Source organism: Mesitornis unicolor, unplaced genomic scaffold (assembly GCF_000695765.1).
Source record: "Mesitornis unicolor isolate BGI_N332 unplaced genomic scaffold, ASM69576v1 scaffold1810, whole genome shotgun sequence".
NCBI lineage: Eukaryota > Metazoa > Chordata > Aves > Mesitornithiformes > Mesitornithidae > Mesitornis > Mesitornis unicolor.
In genome coordinates, this window is record NW_010158799.1 from 138,906 (window position 1) to 161,443 (window position 22,538).

The following is a 22,538-nucleotide window of genomic DNA, read 5'->3' on the forward strand; positions in this document are numbered from 1 at the left end:
ACATACCACGTTCAGGTGCAGCCAACAATAAAATTAGTTGTGGACTGTAGCATGTAAATTGTAGGTTTAGCCTTTTTTCCTCAAATGTAAGAGCTAAAAGCATTTGTAAAGAAGACCCAGACAGAAAAGTGTCTGATTACATAGTACTTGTAATCAACTTGTATTATGCACAGTTAAAAAATAATAGCTTCATCTAGAAAGCATACTTTATTCCCAGAAAATGCTTGGGGCTCTTGGATAAAACCATCATAAAACAATTTGTCATGAACAGGAATCACTATATACACATATTAAAGCACCAACAGTTAAAAAGAAAAATAAATACCCACCCGATCACTGGATGTTTGAAACCAAGTTTCCTTGTAGCTTCCTCTATTTCTTTTTCTAACCAAGGCTGTGGACGAATCAAGTATTTGACAAACTGCGAGACCCACCACACTGCAGGATCCCCGTGTACGCGAATCAGCCTATCAGCCAGGTCTTCGGGGATAGCCAGCGGTAAATACGGAGGCCGTGGGTGTAAGCTGTCAACAATGGGAAGTTCCACCACCTGAACATCCTTATCATTAGCCTCACCTGTTTTAAAATACATACTAAGATGAGTCAAGTAGTTTATTAATAAGCTTTACCACTGGCAAGTAACATCCCAAACATATCAGCTAAACAGTATACTCAACTTCAAAAAGACTACCTAACTCTTACTCATTCAAAATGGCATTAAAAATAATAGAAATCATAGTTTTAGACTAGATTTATGTGTGAACTGTATCTAACAATCCACTCCAGTAGAACAAAGTTGAAGGTCCTTGAATTCTCAGCAGCTGGTAGTTATTAAAACACAACAAAAATATTCTTCTTCACACATTCATACCTTTTTATATACAATTACACAATTACTGTGCATTAGGGCTTACTTGGACATATTTGTTATCTAAAAGTCTTAAAATTCAATGTATTCTTTAAAAACAAACAAATATTTTAAGGCATAAGAAATTGCTAAAAAATAACTTTACAGCCCTACTGCTCATGAATGCATTTTACTGCAGTAAATCTCAGCATTTCAGACATCATTAGAACCACTGAATTAGTTCTTCTAATGACAGAAGTGGAAGCAGGACAAAAAGAGAGACAATTCCTGTTTTGAAGAACTTCAACTATGAAGATAAGTAGTAAATTGAAAAGATCAAGGGAAACAGCCAAGGAGAATACAAGCATACAGGTAAGAATTTGCTATCTTTTAAATACTAACTAAGGCGGAATATACAGATGTTTTAGATAGGACTTTCATTCAAGGCTCAATAGCTACTAAGCATTTATTCAGCCTTCAACTATATGTGCTATATTGCCTGAATAGTAATGAAGTTGCAAAAGAGTTGCTGTGAATCAAAATCAGAAACAAACAAAATGTATTTCATGAAGGCAAAACAAACGAATTGGATGTCCAAAATTAACTACTAGGTCAAGTGTTCATGACTGCACTTTGAGATATGGAAAAATACTTTTTGAGAAGGAACTGAAAATATATGGTTATTTCACAGAGAAGATTCAGAGTTCCTTACTTTGTAAAACTACACAATATGAGACCCAACAAGGGAACTATCACTGAAACTATGGGTAACAAATGAAAAGTCATAAAATGAAATATTCACAAATACAGATCAAAGAATGTGTTATTATAACTAGAAATTTTGAAATGGCTACAGAAGTCTCTCATGCTTCAAGACTTTTGCCAGTTACTAACAGTTGACAAAATAATTCTGACACACAGTGTTGTGCTGAGACAATGTAATCATTGTTTTAAAAAAAAATTAAACGAGCAACATGGTCATCACAATTTTCAACAACATTCTATTTTGTTAAGGGTTTACATAAAATTAGAACTGCGTAAGAGACATAATTCTATTTAATCCAAACATACAACCTTCTGATAAAGCATAACCATTTGACATCACTGACTAGAACATCTGTGTAATCAAACACACAGATGTGTGAACAATTCCAGGAAACTTTTTGAAAACTTTCTAGTTTTTATTACCTTTATTATCATTCTGAACAATGAAAAAAACCCTTCCCATTAGTCCTCATTCACTTTTTAAAAAGTAAGAGATGGCAGCTGCAGGAAAACTTATAGCAACTCTTTGTTTTTGTCCTGGACAAAAACACTGAAGAGTAACTCTCTAATAATGTAAAGGAAAAAACAGTTATCTGCAACAGCCACACAGGTAAGTGACAGCTTTCATATCCTACTGATCACTCTTTTTTATCTTCTTTTTTTTTTTTTTTTCAGAATTCATTGAAAGATTCCCAGTACGCAATGATCTTGTTCTATTCAACATGCATAGTTTAAACAACTTTCATAGAAATTTCGGATAGCAAGATACTGTTTTATTTTACTCAGGAATAAGCTGCAATCAAAATCAATGATAAAGCAGATAACCAAAACTCAGTCAGATTCATAAGCATATACATTACAAAAACATCAAGCCACATTATTGATTTATATGAATCATAGCTGTTCAACTGAAGTTGAACACAACTGAAGCTGAGTTAAAAATAATGATCTTTTTATCCACACATTTCTTGAGTTTTTAGCTATGTATTCTCTAAATTCTAAAACACTTCAATTCTTCCACTTCGCAGCTGTATTTTGTTAAATAACAGATAAGCCATAAAAGGTAATAGCTATTATATACGCTTCTATCTTTTTCTCATGTTGGTGGTTCAAATCATAGCATCATCATGTCAATCTACTCAATGTAGGTCCAAATTTGGCATTTGATCACAGAATTATTTAGGTTGGAAGATACCTCTAGAGTTGTTACAGGTTATTTACATTTCAGCAATACTTCAGGCTATTTCTTCCAATGTAATTTATTAGAGTTGCTAAAATTTGCCTCTATAATTCTACTTATAGCTTGTTTAACTGTCATACAATTCCAGACGCTATTTCTCAGTTTGGATTAACCTAAATAATTGTTCTCCAAAGTTCTGCAACTTAATCCGTTTTCCTTCACTGAGTAATCAAAAGATCGAGTGTTTTTGTAATAGTCATAAAGTACTGCAATACTGGTAACACTAATTCTTTTATCATAACATACTCTGGAGGAAAATCACAGACGTGTAAAGAAATTGGTTTTTACTTAGATTACCCATGCCAGTTGCACCACTTTGTTCTTATTTATCACCATTTTTTAGGTACGTTCATCACTAATAGATCGGCAATACAGTTTCAATTTCCAGGAGTCCCACTGATTACTTTTTAAATACTGAAATGAACTGTGTGTTACGAAAAGCATAACTTTGTTTCCCTGCAGTATCCCAATGCGCCTTAACCACTTATTTTATAGCTCACAGGACTTACGCAATTTCTCATGATTTGGCATAGTCTTACTGACTGTCTATTTTTTAAATTTAATCTTTGTTCTCCCAATTTAAAGCTCATTTAGAAACTTCTGCTATTTGTATTTTTCATGTCAACTTCTTTGAAGCCTGAAAAATGTTGGTTTGGCTCCAAATGACCTTTGGAATTTTTTAATTTTACCTTACCCTACTTCCTGCCATCTGGCTCAGACCTGCATTTGGATGGGCATTTTTCTTGGGTGTTCCTTGTTTCAAGTAATAATCAATACTACTAGTTATTGTTAACTAAAAAACTGTTTGAGTACTTTATTCATTTTCCTATTATTTCAAAATTCATCATCTAATTTCAAAGTAATCTTTCAAGAAGTTGTCCAAGTTTTTGTTGCAAGCAACACACCTGAATAAACTCAAACAAAAACTGAATAGCTTCATTATTTTTCAGTTTTTGTAACATACTTATTTAAGCTGATATCAACTAATCACAGCTCTACTTAACTAAGCTTTATAACCTGAAAGACTTCCTGCCAATTTTAAACGTCACCCCAACTAAGTGAACAACTCTAAATTCAATCCCACAGGATATGTCAGACTGCTAGGAATGCTGTTAGATTAGCATAGGATATGGTGAGAGGGACTGTGCTGAATTCTCACAAGGCTCCTCATTGTCTTGTTGACTACTGTTATGTATTGCAAAGATAGCAGGTTCATGGTTCATCACCTTCAATGATATTTCAATGCTTTTCTTTGCAAAGCAGACAAAATAAAAAATGGAAACTATGCAAAGTTCTGGTGTGTTATGCTATTCATGAATCATCAACTAGTTCAGAAGAAAGAAAAAGTGTGCTTTTATCTGTTCTGTGCTGCATTCTAAATCTCCTACAACTATCTTCTGGGCATTTCCAAACTGGGCTGCCTCAAATGCAGCGTGACCAGCAGATTGAGGGAGGTGATTCTCCAGTCTCTGGAGACGCCGCCAGAAGTACTGCATCCGCATCTGGATGCAGTACACTCCCCAACATAACAACACGGACTTGTTGGAGAGAGTCCAGAGGAGGGCCACAAAGATGATCAAAGGGCTGGAGCACCCCCCCTATGAGGCCAGGCTGAGAGAGTTGGGGCTGTTCAGTCTGGAGAAGAGAAAGCTCTGGGGAGACCTTATAGCAACCTTCCAGTACCTGAAGGGGTCCTACAGGAAAGCTGGAGAGGGACTTTTTATCAGGGAGTGTAGTGATAGGATGAGGGGTAAGATTTAGAGTAGATATTACGATGAAATTCTTTACTGTGAGGGTGGTGAGACACTGGAACAGGTTTCCCAGGGAAGCTGTGGATGTCCCCTCCGTGGAAGTGTTCAAGGCCAGGTTGGACAGGGCTTTGGGCAGCCTGGTCTAGTGGGAGGTGTCCCTGCCTATGGCAGGGGGTTGGAACTAGATGATCTTTAAGGTGCCTTCCAACCCAAACCATTCTATGATGATACGATTATTAGTCACCTAGTAAGGATTTTATGACATAGTTGATTTATAAAGTAGAATAAAAATGAGATAAAGAATCCAATTTTTCTTTTAAAGTAGTCAACGTAAAATATAACTTGTATATCTAAGGTTTTTTTCTCTAAGATTTTGCTTTGTACCTTTTTAATACAAAGGTTTTGAACTTAGTTTCTGTCTTCTTTCTGACTAGTGTTTAACATAATTTTTTAAATCATATTTTATCTAATCAAACCTTTTAAGGCAGGCAGATATTGAATAAATGTGGCACAATGCAGTTTTACAAAAACTGAAAATACATGCCTTTTTCCTTATTTTTTTCTTCAGGTTGTATAGGCCACATGGTTAGTGTTGTCTCATTTCTCATCCCAAGAGGCTGATTCTTGATAGCTTCAGGAGGGAATAAACCAAAATGTTTTCAAACATGCCAACACATCTTCTATTATGTTTCTCAAACAAGCAGTCCAAAGGCTTTTACCCTGCATCCTTTCCTCTCCTCTCTTGCATAACTCTTGCAACTACCCTCACATACCCCCACATCTCTTACCTCTCTCTGTACTGTTTGCCTGTTGGAAAGTGACATCTGTGATCAGTCAGTCACTGTTGCTCACCTGCTGGTAGGTCTGAATATTGGCTTCAGCAGGTATATACACATACCCAGCCTATCTATTTTGAGGACTTTTGAGAGATCTTAACAGGATCTATTTCTTCTGGTCAAATTTGGCCAAAATCCATCCAATATTCAGAAACTGTACTAACTTAGGACAAAAAAAAAACCCCAAACGGAGCAGACAGAAAGATACTAAAGATACAGTTCTATCAGCTATCAGGTCCTGTGTGACCTACTCTAGGGGATCCTGCTCTGGCAGGGGACTTGGTCTGGATGATCTTTCAAGGTCCCTTCCAACTCCTAGCAGCTGTGATCAGCTTCCCCCCTCCACCCCCTCCCCGCCCCTTGAAAAGAAGAGAACTTTGATGGTAGTCATATTTTTGCTCCACAAAAGCCCTATCTTTCAGAGTTCCTGAACTAACAAGTCTTTGTAATGCAAATTCCACTGGCTTTATAACAGTATTTATTCTCCCATGTAATTCTGGTTCTTTGAAAATCCTACTGGCAATTAAAACCACAATGTAAAGATAAACAGTGCTCTTACTATCCTAATAAGTAATAAGATTCCAATGAATGTTCTCACTCTTGCACCTAATGAAAGCATGAACTGAGTGTATTGATTTCTGCATTTGAAATAGCTGTGTCTCTACAAAATTAAAGTAGTAGCATCTACTGATGCCTTTAGGGCCTCTTTTCTCTTTTTAGTCAGCTCAGGTGAGCTGCATTAGAAAGACCTACATTTCTGTTTCACTCCATTGAAATCTTCTCAAAACTTAAATATTAAAACCTTTTGATGGTCATTGTCACATCACTTCAAGAGAACACTGAAAAGTAAAGACTTTTCCCTCCCTCAATTGTTTAGATACCCAGCACGCCAGCTGGAAAGCTTACAGATGAAGTGTGTGATTGCACTAATTGACTTCATATAACAGTCAGTAAAGGCATTTTCAGCAGACTGACAAACTAAGTAGAAATCAAGAAGCTTACTACTAATTTATTTTTCCTTTTATCTTTATATATTCAAACTGCTTTTGAACAATGCCTCATTTAATCTAAACAGCCTATATGAAAAGGGTACCTGTCTAAGAAGAGCTTCAGCTCCCTGGCTAGCAGAAAATACCATAAAATGTATTTGCAAAGGCTTTTATAACTGTAAAGGATTTTTGGCATGTTATCCAGGTTTAGTCATTCATGTAAACAGTAGTCAGTCAATGATGTGAAAGCAAGATCTTACATAAAGAAAACTGAAATAACTTAGGAAAGCCTATATTAAAGTTCTTTACAGCAACACTGAAGAAAAACTAATTTTGTATTTGATTTGAAACAACTCCACTGAAGCTTACTCTCTATTTCAGCCTAATGTTAATCAGTATATACCTGAAAATACTTCCAAGTACTTGCTTTGAATATTAGGTTGACTTTTCTGGAATAAATAAACAGCACACTTTTGTAATAATCCCTTAACAGCTGCAGGGACTTAACTGCAGGGACTGATCTCTGTAACAAGCGTGCACAAGCATGCAAAAAACAAGACAACCACAATATTTTAGGAGACCTCAAAGTTTTTGACAGATCATGAGAATGGAGCTTAATATTTGGAGTTGGCTGTTCAGGCATCCAGCAGAGAGGGGCTTGCAGTTTAGACATTAACTGTCTTTTTGAGCTAGTGGTTTATAACTTGAGCTCCCAATCCCAGATTTGTAGGTTCAAACTAGGATCTGAACATTTGGAAGACTCTTCTTTCAATGAATTAGTAAAAATACCTTCATATGCAAGTCCAGATGGAACACAACCATCAAGGTGCATGTAGACAAAAAGATGGTTTAGTTGGCCATAAATAAAACAGCAGAGAATAAAACTGCTCTGATGTTGGAAATTCACAGCAGTGAGGCACACTTCACCTTAACAGTGCATTCAAAAGAAACAGAGAAATAGGGATACTTCATACGGTCTACTAACATAAAAGGGGGAAACCCGAGTGTAACCCTACAATAATGGAAAAGGAAATTTTCCTGGTCTTCTGTTACAGCATGTATGCCCATTTTAAAGCCATCTACCATCTGAAGACAGAAATTTGTTTTTTTCAGAATAAACCAAGGGGCAAATGTAATGGAAGGATCAATCAAAAACAACATAACATGTAAATATAAAAGTTTTCTCCGTAACTGCTACAGTAATAAAGTATTATTAATTTGAACATTATTAGAAACTTAAAACCTCTACTGTTTCTTACAGGAGTTAAGGGCACTTGCAAACAAAATACCTGTTTTTGAGATTTGTCCGAGGATTTATGTAATATAAGATAAAGGAAAATAGGTTCTAATGATTTCTCTACAAAACATGTTCAATGGCATTCACAGACATGTAATGCCAAAAAATGAGCTTATAGTAAAAGTTTTTAGATTTCCAAGTCTACAAAACAACAGCAGTGCTGCAACTTCCCCTAATCATGAAATGTAGAGAAATAAGTCCTTATTATTTTGAAAAAATTCTTTCAGTGGACACATTTATTAATGAATAAAAATCCCTTGTTCTAGGTTACCTTCATTCACTTCAATGTATTTAAATAATTCTCCTTGAACAATGCATTTGCTAGTCTGCTTACAGTGCTGCCCATGCACAGAACTATTATCAAAGTCAAACATATTTTATACAGACATCAAATCTTCATCTAAATTAACAATGACAAAAGGAGAAGTCATTGTATAAAATGGCCACATTTTCACTCTTTCAAGATTAGCAGATATTATATAAATCAAGACTTAAAAGAAATATATGCCTCTTCACTTCTGCCACTGGAAAACTTACTTAACAGTGGCTTTATTTAATTTCAATGCATTCCTCATTTATCTCCTATCCTGCTGGTCAACAGAAATATCCTGTATCATAAACATCATGCTCACTTTAAATTGGAGAGTTTGCTGGGGACAGCTCTCTTTCCCCGACAATTATTATCCCCAAAGGGTCTCACCCATCATTCTGTCCCAGAGACCTACTCCCCCGCTCATTGTGACCATCACATTTTCGCTGGAGATCTAGGGCTCACAGTTTGTTATTTAGCATTCACTGCTGTGAGCAAATAGATTGTGACCACTATATTCCGAGTATAACTTTGTGGTTTTTTTATTAATATTAGTTTCTTATAATTATTTTATTAAATCTGTTTTTATTTCAACCTACAGGTCTCCTTTCCTTTTCCCAATTCCCTCCTCAGGTAGGGAAGGGCCATTGGGTGCTAGAAAAACTGCCTAAACAAAGACACTACTGCAAGAGCCTTCTATAACTCTTCACAAAGAATTTTCACCTTCAGTATCCAATATACTTTATTATCACTAGAAATATTGCCATCTCACATTCTATCTCTTTGTCAGATGATATATGAATATGTTGAAGTGTAAAGTTCGCACCAGTCTCTGCTGGTGACTTATTCCTCTAAGGAATATTAATCATTAATTTCTATCCTTTCCCTCTGAAGTTTCTTGTAACCCAATTTTACATACATCAGGAACTTCTATCTTACGGTAGTTTACATCTGGGGAACCTTTCTGCAGTCCTTTCTTGAAGTGCAAGATATTAATTTAGCTCAGTCTTCCATACCTACATATTTTTTGCTTCTTTTAAATAAATCTACCATATTTATGAGACATCATTTCCTTCTGTAAAACTCTCATTTACTCTTCTCCACCATAACGTATTTTTCTGTGTATCCCCTAAATTGATTCTTCATTATTGTTTCTGTCAGCTTGTCCAATACAGAGCCTGTGATTTGCTGGAATATTTTTGGAAAACTGGTATTCCTTCAGCTACCTTCCATTGTTCTGTAGAACAGCAACTGCAAGCAAAAGCAATTCTAAGCACTTTTTTTTCTTGTAAAATGCTTTTAGTGACACTTGTTTCAGAAAGAGCATCCAAAGTATCCCCTATGAAGAAAGATTCCAGCATGGGAGGCTCCCTAAGTTCTTCTATAATGAATGTGGATATGAAAGGTTTTATAGTTTGTACTACAGTCTTGTCTTCTTTCAGTGCTCCTTTCACCCCTGATCATATATTGGCCCTCCAGATTTTCTGGCAGGCTTCCTTATCCTGATGTGTTTGAAAAAGGATTTATTATCAGTTTTTGGCCTTTAGCCATCTTCTCCCCAAAATCTTTTTTGGGCTTCCTTACCACATTTTCATATGTAACTTGCTAGAAATTATATTCTTTCCTATTTTTCTGATTTGTACAAAAATTTGGGGAGGGTTGGTTGGTTTGTTTGTTTTAAATGACTTTTAACAACATCAAACAACTTAATCATATTTTTCTTTCGGAAAAAAATGCTTTTTTGACAGTTGGTATGAGTTTGATCCATGACTTGTGTAGAATGTAGACTATTAAACACAAACTTTAAGGTGCCATGAGAGTTGCACCCAAGAACTTAAAATTCAGTATCTTCATTTGCATAACGAACTGAAATTTAACGTGTTATGTGATATGGCCTTCACAGACACGCAATGACAAATATGACTTGACTACATAATAAAGGTTTTCTTAGAATATTAAATTACTGATTCAGGCCATATTTTGATAGAGGTATATCCTGCAGTAGTATCTACATGTTTTATATTCTACATCAGGTTTACAGACAATTTTTTAAAAAAGTTAATTATGTAAATAACAACAATTTAAAAATTGCATTCTTCAACAAAATGCAATTTCTAACAGCACATTTGACTTCCTAAGCAGTTGCATTTTAGACCCATAACTAAAACCAAAATATTTCAACAGCTGTTGCTATCCTCAGTAATTAGCTGCAACTGGTACTGTTCATTACATATCAAGATTACCCGAATAAATAGGCACTACATAACATTAATGTTATGTTTATAAAGCAATATTCTTCCAAAGAAAGTGCTATAATGGAGTAAAGAATGTTTCAGTTTAATGTTGATTTCTCCTTTATCCTTCTCGTGTTTCATACCATAAGTAGAATAAAACTGGCATGTGCCTTTAAGGACAAAATAAACCTAACTGCAATGCTGGCCATAAAATTTTCTGGAAAATTATCCTCAGTCTTAGAAGTTTTCTTAAACTGAAAAATACAAAGCAGAGAAATGCATAAAGTGAATTTTAACTTAAAAAATAATGCTGGACAATAGGTAATGACTGCAGCAATGTAGATGACTGAGCCTAAAAAAAAATACCATGTGAAGTGCTGTAACTGTAGAATAGGTGGCAAGAACTGAAGAGAGTATAATAAAAAACACTACCTTTTTATTTGTTTTTTTTTTAAAGAATGTATTGTATTCTTGAAATTCTTACCATGTTCACACCTAAATAGCTGCTGCAACATTATCTTTCCAGCAATGGTATGAAGTTCATACTGCAGAAGCATCTTAGTGTATGTTTTTCAGTTTCTAGAGTCTTGTTCATTTTTGAAGTGGTGTAAGTTTTAACAGATGGAAACATATATAAGGCTGACACAGCAAATAATATAGTAATAGGTAAAGGACAAGTTAAGCAACACTGACTTAATAATGAATTGCTAATGAGATTACTAACACCTACATGTTGAAACAGCATTTCACTTAGAGCTGTGACACTACCCAGGGATTTTCTGACTGTGACACCTCTACTCTTTTTCCCTGTAGTTCCTCCAACCCAAAAATACTTCTGAAGACTTTTTTTTTCTTTTCCTCAGGTCTCTGAACAGAACAATGCTGTTCTTTTTAAAAACCTGCTTTTGTATTTTACTAGTTGATCCTACTTCCCACCAGGTATAGAAATTTCTTTCACAACTATCTTCATTTCTGTGCAGACATATCTGCATCCAACGCCAGGCTACTAAACAGCAGGACATGACTGTAACTATGGAAAAACTTCACAATTTACCGTGTTTAAAAATTAAGCCAAGAGTTAAATGTCTGCATGTGAATTTCATTAGGTATACAATTAGTCTCCCTCTGAATATCTTCTGTGCTTTAATGCTGTTTGCAAGATTTTACTGTCTATAATATTATCTCACTGGAAAAGACCTGTCGCAACAAGGTTTTTAGGAGCTTCCATAACAGAAACAATAATTACAGACACCATTTTCCAATTTTCAGCAAGACTTAAAAAATTATTAAAAATAAATAATAGACTTTTGGGCTACAATTTAACTTGGTTTAGGGCTAAAGAAAGGCTGGACTCTACTTTTGCTGTAATGGGCAGATGATCTATATAAGTAAACCGTTTTGAAGGAAGGAGAAAGGGGGGAAAAAATCAGGAATATATTTAACAGTTTTCTTTTTCTTACACATGGACATTGGCACCGAGTTCAATTACGGTACCAGATATCTTCTAAATACCACATTTTTTACAGCATTCTGAAGATCTTTTTTTAATATATATGAGAAGAACTTAACCTTTCCAGAAACTGTTTTATATGTGAATAACAGTTCATAGCATGAAAAAACTACAATATTCTCTACCCATGCTTTAATAAAGGATCACAAATGCTCTTTCAAATTACTTGTAAAGCTACAGCAAAGCAGGTTGTTCAGTTTCGCTGACATCCAGAAAGCACCACTTACATTTTATAAAGATTGTAAATTTTGTAAGAAGCAACACTAAATACCGAGTCACAATGATAAAAAATGTTGTATGCCTGATTCTTAACTTGAGCGGTAAAACTGAGAAAGACATACATTACTTTTATCTGGTCTGCTCGTGATAACATTAGCATAAAGATGTCAATTAAAAAAAAAAGGCAAAAGAGCAATTTCTCTTACTTATGTTTCATGATGTATAATTCCTACCAGGAAAGAATGTAATTGCTTTAGAAATTTACTGAAATCTTTGCCTCATTACCCCCTGATTCTGAATTCACCTCTATCAGTTTTATTTCTGAGTGTTACATACTCAGACCTTAACTTTAAAGTCATTTTTTAACTATTAGAAAAGATCTTTTCCCATAATTTATAACCATCTCTAACTCTTGGTACAAGATTTGCAATGACCTCAAAAAAATTATGTAAAGTAGGCTCAAGAACACAAATCAATCTCTCTCCCTCTCCATCATATATCTCTATATATATGTAAAGTGTTTTTCTTCACTGTAAGATCAGCTGGTTAAACGAATTTGAATTCCATTCATCTGTAAGACTTTGCTTCTTTTATTCCACTAAGAGTTTTGTTCACAAAGTTAAGAATCGATCTAATATGTGAAAGTGAAAAAAGTCTGCCTTATGGTCAAAGACAACATCTAACTCTTGAGGTATACCTTGTTTATCTTTTCATGGATTGACTCATTATGCTCAAAAAAAGTAAAATACACATTTAAAAAAAGATGTGTCAACTTATGTTTCCTTTTGTTTATCCACTGTTCCAAACTCTTGAGCAACAGCAGGTAAAGGACTGTTTAAAATAAATAATAACATAACAAGAATAAAATAAATGCTAGAGCATGTCAAAAGAAGGGCAATGAAGCTGGTGAAAGATCTACAGCACAAGTCTTGTGAGACGTTGCTGAGTGAACAGGGGTTGCTTAGCCTGGAGAAACGCAAGCTCAGAGTAGACTTTATCACCCTTTACAACTACCTGAAAGGAGGTTGTAGCAAGGTGGGTATCAGTCTCTTTTCCCAAGTAACAAGCATTAGGACAAGAGGAAATGGCTTCAAGTTACACTAGGGGAGATTTAGACTTGATATTAGGAAGAACTTCTTCACTGAAAAGGTTGTCAAGCATTGGAACAGGCTGCCCAGGGAAGTAGTGGAGTCACCATCCCTGGAGGATCTAAAAGACATGCAGATGTGGCACTTAGGGGCTTGGGTTCAGTAGTGGGCTTGGGAGTGTTAGGTTAATGGTTGGACTGAATGATCTTAAAGGTCTTTTCCAACCTAAGCAATTCCATGATTCTGTGACTCTGTGAAATTACTCTAATTGTGCTCATCCAAGGCATGGCTACTCTGCTGCTGATGCTTCTCTTCAGCCTTCCTCATCCCAGTCTGTCCACTGTATACCAGACTGCAGCTTCAACTGGGTCACTGAAATCACAATAACCGGCTATGCCACACATGCAAAATATTAAAAGACGGAAAGGGAGATAATCCATGGTTTTCAAGAACACATAAAATCTCGATGAAATTAAGACTTACTAATGGAGAATCTACCATATCTCCTGAATAAATTATTAAACAGTCAATGTTTCTGCAAAAAAACAGACCTTATTTCCAATCTGAATAGTCCAGCCAGATGTTTTTGTCTAAAAGTACCATTTTTTTTCCCCATTAAAAAATCCCTATAAAATGTTGTGGGACCAGCTTTTAAAACTGGCTTCATTTTTAATCTGAATGGTGTTCTTTAATCTCTTACTGTAAAGCAGATTTTTCTGGCCTTGAATCAGTGCAGTTCTTTCTGAGACTCCTTTCATATATATCAATGTCCATTCTGAAGGTCAGATAACAAAACTAGACAGTGTCCTACAGCCTGGCCATTGTTCTGCAAGGCGAAAATAACTGCTTGCTACCATTCAATAACCCTCCACTTAACATAAGGATCAAACTTTGCTCTCTTAGACTACTGCATTGCTCTGAAAACTCAGACATACCTCATTAGAATTCTAAGGTTCTTTTAAAAGTCACACCCTTCTAAATAATTTTTCATGTTTGTGTACACAAATGTCTTCATATAGAGCACCTTACAAAGCACCTTCACAACAAAAAAATCTACGCAGTAACTTGATTTCAAGATCAACATAACTGAAACAAAGGGAAAAAACAACACAGATTGCTCCTCTGCTCTGTTCTCTCAAATCACCATACCCAGTATGCTTCACAGTAACGTAAATTCGGTTGAATTAAAATTTAAATAATGAGTCGGTGTATAGAAGAGATATTAAGAGATATTAAGAATTAGAAATATAAACGAATCATTTTTTTCTGCAAGACTTTATAAAGAAGAGTGAGGTGTGAAGCAAAACACAGTTCATATAATTGTATGCAAGTTAAAGGATTTTTTAGGCTAATACTAAATATTCATCTGATTTACATAAAAAAAAAGTCAAGGAAGGTCTAGTTCATGAAATGAAAGTTTTCTATTTATTGCAATTAATTCTGCAGAACTTGTTATGGTTAGAGTTTGCAATTTTCATTTAGTCCTTTTGATTACTGTTGCCTGATTTGCTTTAATGAATTAAAAATTAATTTTGTGTACCCACAGTATCCTCTTTCTTGAATTATACATATAAACATATTAGTTAATTCATATTTTAAGATTATAGTTCAGTGAAGACTTAAAAGCTGGCACTATCACCAAATGAAGAGCTCTGCCATTTTTTCCCCACTGGGTACCCCTGCCTTAAAAGCATTCCTTCATCAAACCATGGCTAAAGGCAGCAAAGCCAATATTCAAGCATAACTACAGAAAACTTTGTTTCAGGTTTCTTTTTTCAAGTTCTCTTTCATCCTACCAGTTTCCAGGCCTTATGGGAGGGAGCACACATCGTTATTTAAAACATGTAGTAAGCTTCTTTACCTCCACACCCCTTCATTCCCCATCATGTAATGCAGGTACAAATTGTAACAGCATGTTAATCTGTCTTTTCTCTTAATTGGTTTTCTTTTCTCATTTATTGTATGGTTCCATTTTTTTATTTAGTTACTTTATAGTCCTTCTTCAATGCACTATTGGGAAATGCCACAAGGACACCATAAAACACCGAGTAAAAAATTATAAAAAGAGGTCTACCCTGTTGTAGCACATTGCAATGATAACAGAACATTATGACTTGCCAAATAAAAATATTCATGCTCAGTATAACTATTTTAAAGAAAATTAATTAAAAATATAATGATAATTATGTATTCACAACGTCTCTGTAGTTTGGCATTTATTACTAGGAATTCATACATGCTTCTTAAAACAATTCCTACCTGAATTCTTCATAAACAGTTTGTCCATAGATATTAAGGAAAAACAAACTGGAAGTAAGTTACAATTGCAGTCAAGGTATAATTTTAAAATTAAAAAGAATATGCATACAACCATCTTGCATTAGGATATTTTTTTCTCCAGAATGACAGTATGAAAGTGTTGGAGTAAAACAGAGGGAAAGGAAAAATTATGCCACAGTATAAAATAAATCCTGTATTTGCAAAAAACTGCAATAGTATTCTCAATCTTTTAACACATTTAAGCTAGGAAAACTGAACTTGACTTGTAGGAATACCATGCCAAACACAAAGAATAATTCCTGCCAAAGATGACAAGGGTTGAGATGACCCCTAATTCTCCACACACAAGAGAACATGTCATACTAATCTTTTGCTATCAGAGTAATGTCAGCCTGCTTATTAAAATTCACCCTACTCCCAAAATTCCAAAAATATGCTAATCTCTCCTGAAATAGACAAGCATAGCTTTTACGCCTAGTTAGGAGAGGACTGAACCAATAATATTTTTTAAATATATACATTCTCAGCTCATATAAGCCTCTTAGTTCTTTGTAGAAGAGATAACTATCTAAATTGTCTTCCTAAAGATAGACTTCAGAAATCAAAATTTTACGTTGCTAATACAACTAAATTAAGTGTCAGGGAGAGACAAATGAATTAAACAAATGATAAATGTACAGCTGTAAACAATTCCGTCCTAAAGCACAATTTACTAAATTATTATTCAATGCAAGTCTGCAAATTACATGAAAGCAATTTTTTAAATTTATACAGTTTTCTGACTTTATGGCCTATATCTGTAATTTACGTTGATATCTTCTTGTAAGTATTTACTTGCATGAATATTTTTGATACACAAGTAAAAACCAACTTTTATTAAAAACCCATATACACAGCATAGTAAGTACATTACATAGGAGAAACATTTTGTTTATGAGAAACAGAAATTTATAAATGTCAATGCATTTTCATACATTTATTTTGAAAATCTCTGAAATCTCATGCTGATTACAGAATCACAGAATCATTAAGGTTGGAAGAGACCTCTAAGATCATCAAGTCCAACCATCAACCTAACATCACCATGCCCACAAAACCATGTCCTGAAGTGCCACATCCACAAGCTTCCTGAACACCTCCAGTGATGGTGACTCCATCACCTCCCTGGCCAGCCTGTTCCAACACTTGACCACTCTTTCAGTAAAAGTTTTTTCCTAATATCCAATCTGAACCTTCCATGGCACAACTTGAGGCTGTTTCTTCTTGTCCTATCACTTGCTATTTGAGAGAAGAGACGGACACCCACTTCTCTGCAGTCTCCTTTCAGGCAGCTGTAGAGAGTAATAAGGTCTCCCCTCAGCCTCCTCTTCTCCAAATTAAACAACCCCAGCTCCCTCAGCTGCTCCTTATGAGATGTGTTCTCCAGACCCCTCACCAGCTTCATTGCCCTTCTCTGGACAAGCTCCAGTGCCTCAATGACCTTCTTGTAGCAAGGGGCCCAAAACTGAACATACTATACGAGATGTGGCCTCACTGGTGCTGAGTACAGGGGAAGGATCACTTCCCTACTCCTGCTGGCCACACTATTTCTGATACAAGCCAGTAGATGTAGGGTAAAAAAAATTAAAGGTGTGGTTTTGCAGAAAAACTGTTTTTAACTACAGTTAAGAATTTGTCCTTGTAAAGGTACAGAGAATTTTAAAAAAAAAATCTATTTAAGTTTAGAGAGATAAAAAACACAGAAATCTTCAGTAAGGCAGAATGTCTTTTTAAAATTAATTAAATAAAAAAACCCACACAACTGTAGGGAGCTAAAAGGAAACAATACTTGTAGTCTCACCAGCAAGAGCCCATATTGCAGGAAATCATTATCTATTTCAACAGATTTTCATGAAAATATAGTCTTTTTAAGCCATGTGTGATGCTAAACACAAGGCTCACAAAACTGCAACCAAATTCTGGAGTCACATAGAGCAATCTACCCAGAACCATACTCTCTGGTTTCAGTTGCTAGCTTTGCTAAAAAGCTTTTGTTTTTAAAAAGCTGATAACTGTTCACAAGAAAATCATCTATGCAGAAATTTTAAAAGAATCTTCTTAGTATTTACCGTTAACATATTCCAGCCATCTCCAGCTGTGCTATGTACCTACTCAATTTTGAGAAAAACCTTGAAAAACACTATAAAACCATGCAGATGTTAGTAACTCTTCAAGATGTTGACTGCAAGTATTCCATTAAAACAATGCTGTTTTCTTTGAGACAAACAAAGCTATCTGATCCTCCAAACACGTATGCCCATCTAGTTATTCTAGCACATTCAGCCCAGTGTAAGAATGGATCAACTTGCTGATCTACAAATAAAAAGGTATTTAACCTTGCTACTGTTTGCACAGTATGTTTATGTTAAAAACTATTTCAACTATTATTTTGTTGGTGTCTCAATGACTACTGGATACCTTTTTAAAATTTCTTTTGATTTATAATTAATGCATGCTTCATTGTTTTTAAAAATAATTAGCTTCTATATAACACTCTCTTCCAACAAAAACTGGATTCATATCTGGCACATAACATAGTGGCAGACTGCTGAAGCATTAGAATTTAAATCTGAAATACAAAAGTTTTGTGTTAAAAAATCTTTGCCAAAGCAGAGACATCTTAATAAGGATAATACTTTTTCAATATAATGAAAACATAAGATTTAAAAGATGCTGATGTATACAACTGCAGTCATAGTTATTATGCTCGACATAACATTAAAGAAAGTAATATCAAATTAGTTCTATGTGAAAGAAGCTGCAAAAAATAAGGAGAAATTATTCGAGTTATTAATTCTTACCTGACCAGTGTCCAGTACTAGTACCAGTTCTGTCGGTACATGTCTCGCTTACAGGCCTAAATACAGTCTCCCAGCCACCGGTAGCATAGCGCCAATTCTGAGACTCTAAAATGAGTGTTCGCTGAGTGCCATAAGCGATCATGAAGCAGTAGACTACATGATGAAGTTGACAACCATAGCCACAGCCTTTGTTGATATTACACACAAGTTTCTTAGCTTTGCTGCAATCCTTCGGGTTCTGTAAGTATGGATGAAAAAGTGAAGCTGAAGAGAAGATATACACAAAGGCATACTTTTTTTCTGAAAAACTGACAAATGCCATTAATCACACAAGCCATCCTGGTGTAATACATCTCATATTAAACTGGATGAGTAAGCTTCAGCTCCATGAAAATTTTATGTGAATTCTTCACTGTGAACATGGGCAGTAACTGAACATACTTCACTATCCTAATGTAAAGGAGAATACCTTCAAGATCTTAAATTACTTTCTCATTTGTAAATCTGTCAGAATGAGCTAACATTTGGACTCAGAGTTCACATTTCATCAGCATGATTCTCAGTGTTGGAATGCTTTTTCCTCTGGCATTTTTCCAAGTTTGCTAGTTCTCTTTCAATGAACATGTATATTATCCAAAGAAAGAAAACTTCCACCTGTCTACATTTTGCCGAATAAAACAAACACGTATTGATGGACTTCTTCCCAGACTAACTGACCACAGCACAGAATATAAAACATGTATCTGAGCAGGCTGATAAAAGACAGTACTTTAATCCGCGTGCACTCTCAACAAAACAATACACTACGCCTCCGCAATCCAAGAAACAACGTCCAAATGTCCAAATGCCCAAATGCCTACGTGATGTGAATGCTATGTTTAAAAGTACAAACTAATAAACATTTGAGGTATGTGGACAACACAACAAAACATACAGAACTTTTTCTTTCTGTAAAATATAGTACTTTGCTGCGCACATTCATACTTGCATGTCTGTAGATATACTTCTGCATTCCAAAAAGGTTTTTTATAAAATCTCTAGGATGAAAGGTTAGATTTCAGTTAACCAGTGGGAAAATTGATGCCTGAGCATCAGTATAAATTCTGTTCCTCTCACATCTAAAGAACTTTGAATAAAATTTTCTGAAATTTTGCAACAAATCAGGTCTTCACAAAAAACATCACCATCTGGAGAAAGGTAATCTGAATATTCTGAGTCCTAAATTACATAATAAAAATGTTAATTTCTGTATTCAGCTTTGTAAAGGAGGGGAGAATACTTCAGACTTGGGGAAAAAAAAAAGAAGGAAAAAACCCCAACACTACAAGAGTTGTTACTTCAGCATTTGACTTTTTTCATTTTAAGGAAATCTGATTCAAAGCCAATCTAACTTAAAAAGGAATAAATGACATAGTATTTCCATTCCTGATTTTTGTTCCTCAGAGCAGCACTCTTACTATCACAAATTTAATTATTAACTTGAAACTAAATCTAAGAGGTATCTTTGAGACTGCAACCAACCTACTTCCCACAGTCTTTTAGGAGAGAAAGAGGGTTTTTTTCTGGTACCGTGTTCAAGTCCACAAAGAAAGAATTCCATGAAAAAAAATCTCCTCCCTAAATCTACAGCCATATTTATACCGCACAATGAAGTGGAGTGACAGCAGGTGCAAGCAGAATAATTTTCTGCTGTTAACTGTTATTGTGCAGAAAAGTCTTAAGCCGAAAAATCAAAGATGATAGTGTATATTTTTATGTTGCTTTTTTAAACTGAAATATTAGGCTAATAAAAAATATAAGAAGCTTCTTTCTGTCATTTAGAGAGTTGTCAGAAGGAACCATAAGTGTTCAGTTGTAGAAGCTGAAAATTTGTATTCTGTGTTTATCCATTTTATTTCTATTATTGAAAGATGTGTCTAGATGTTTTAACTGCTACTTAACAACAGTTCATACTTCATACAGAGTATCTCAGAAGAGTTTTAATATCGTTGTATAACATACTATAACTAGATTGTGAAAAGAACAATTACGGCAAAAGTAAATGTACTTATCAAGAAGTAGGACATACGAGTTTTTCACAAGATACCAGTTGGCTTAGAATTTTGTTTAAAGTATATTCAGAATTAAGTAATGATTTTGCAGTATACTTTTGTAAAGACATTTTAAAAATGTCTTGAGTTTAGAGAAAGCATGCAAAAAGGAGAGATATCAACACAGCCATAAACCATGTTATTAAGAGTGTCTTCCCCTTTTTTTTGACATAGCAAAAATCCTTATTGAAACTAACCTATTCCTAACTATTTTGAAAGGTTGAATCTCTGGGAATTTTTAGAAAAAACCGATAGATTCTGTTTTCTACATTTTCTATTACCTTCAAATGCCTGTGTCCTCTTGAAAATGAAAGCATTTAATTGATGGCATTTGAAGCTGTGGAAAGTTTGATATGGTGTGCCCTTCTAAATTTCTTGCATGCAAATGTGAGTTTCAGATAACAGCTTATTAACAATATTAATGAAATTGAGTAAGAATCACATAAAGAAATATAATTTGATGCTGTGACTGTTTACCAATATTAATATAATGCATTTACTTGGGTTTTAACATTACTTGGAGACTTAAACAGAAAGTATATATATATATAAATATTAGTTTGTGGCTTAAACAGGAAGCTAGTTTAGCTAACTTCTTTCTGACTGTGGTTTGGTTTTTTTTAATCACTGTACTCAAATTTTAAGACTAGACAATATTAGAGCTTAAATGATTTGAGAACTTTTAAAAAAAAGAAAGTAGAGCTATTTAGATATATTGCAGTTTCAACTGGAATTTCCTGAAAAAGCTAGAATTAATAACCATTGAGAAGGAAGAAAAATTACTATCATGTTGCCTGCATCAGAATATCTTGTGTGTTCACAAGCCAAAACTGACAACCAAAGGAACCCATAAAGGTATTGAGTTAATAAATTATAACAACAGACAATTTCAAATCCAGTGAAGACTTACATATTTTTTTCTTCCTGGCATAAAGTCACAGAAAAGGATTATACATCTCTGACTTGAATGAGCAGTGTTCTCATGCCTAACTACACTGCTCAGCACAGACTCTTATACCCAATTGAGTTGTCTACATAATCAAGAAAGGGATGGAAGAGACCTCCAGGATTGTCAAGCCCTGTAAAGTAATAGCAATAAAATTGCATAAAAAATATCCAAACAAAAACCAAAACAAACAAAAAACCCATCCAACCAACCAACTACACGAAACACACTTCAATATGTAAAAGACTACATTAGATTACTGAGCCATGCCAGTAATTTTTCTTAGAACTACTTACATGAACACTGCAACTGAAAACAGTAACAATTTTCCAGAACTGTAAGATGGTTACAATTATGTATTTCTGTGGAAGAGAATGTTACATGTAACCTAAAATAAAAGTGGACTTTTAGAACTGGCAGAATTGATTTGGTGGTCTTTATTCACCAATAACATGGGCAAACACTGTTGCTCTCACAAAATTCATGGTTTCCACTGAAATGATACCGTTAAACTCTCACCTAAATAAGGGCAATATGCTATTACTTTCTACTTGAAAGCACTGGCAGATTCCAGGTCCTCCTCCGCTTAAGAAGCTTTACAGTCCTTTAGGTTGTAAATGACCTCTCTTGCCTAGGTTACAAGGAAAGTAGTATATCCAGGTTTACACTGAAAGAAATGCATCTCCCCAGTTCTTCTGCAGTACTTGATAACCTTTGTAATGAGGTATGCAGGCCAGATGTGTGTAGCAGAGTTAGAGAAGTCTGGCTGATAGCTCCTTTCCTAATGGAGCTGGGAAATCACCTGTAACATTCCAGACCTACAAAACTGCATTAGTAATGAGAGAAATAGTAGTGTCTAGTCTCAGATTTAATTAATGTTCATTGGTTTGCCTGTTTGAAGGAACATCCTTGAATGGCTTACTTTGAATGACTGACTTGGGTAGCTACTTTATCTTCATAAGACTTATCTTAAACTGGTTTCCTGCATGCATTTTTAAACTTTTTTAACTGAGACACACCAAACAGAAACAATTAGCCTTTAAATAAAATTATTTAAAAGTTACTTTTAGTACCTATGGTTCACAAAAGGAATGCTGCCACTAGAAATCTTTACAAGGAAACTAATGAGTCGGAAGCAGATTCCAAGCAATTATGATTGACCGCCCCAAATATGTAAGCATTGTTAAATTCAACCTTAAACTTAATTCTGCAAAAGCAGCACGGTACTAGCTTGAATTGAAGTATATCTTCCTTAGAAGAGACTAGATTGTCATTCCCTACTCCAGTTCTCCAGGG

General features: G+C 34.8%; 1 protein-coding gene across 1 annotated transcript in view; it reads right to left on the reverse strand.

Annotated features, from left to right (window-relative positions):
• Positions 1-22,538, reverse strand: part of FUT8 (fucosyltransferase 8 (alpha (1,6) fucosyltransferase)) — a 44,880-nt gene that overhangs the window by 12,910 nt on the left and 9,432 nt on the right. Inside the window, exons 2-3 of the mRNA XM_010184524.1 lie at positions 18,207-18,444; positions 330-576 (exon numbers count right to left, since the gene is read on the reverse strand). Coding sequence (XP_010182826.1) covers positions 330-576; positions 18,207-18,444 — 485 coding nt within the window. The remainder of the gene's footprint in view (positions 1-329; positions 577-18,206; positions 18,445-22,538) is intronic.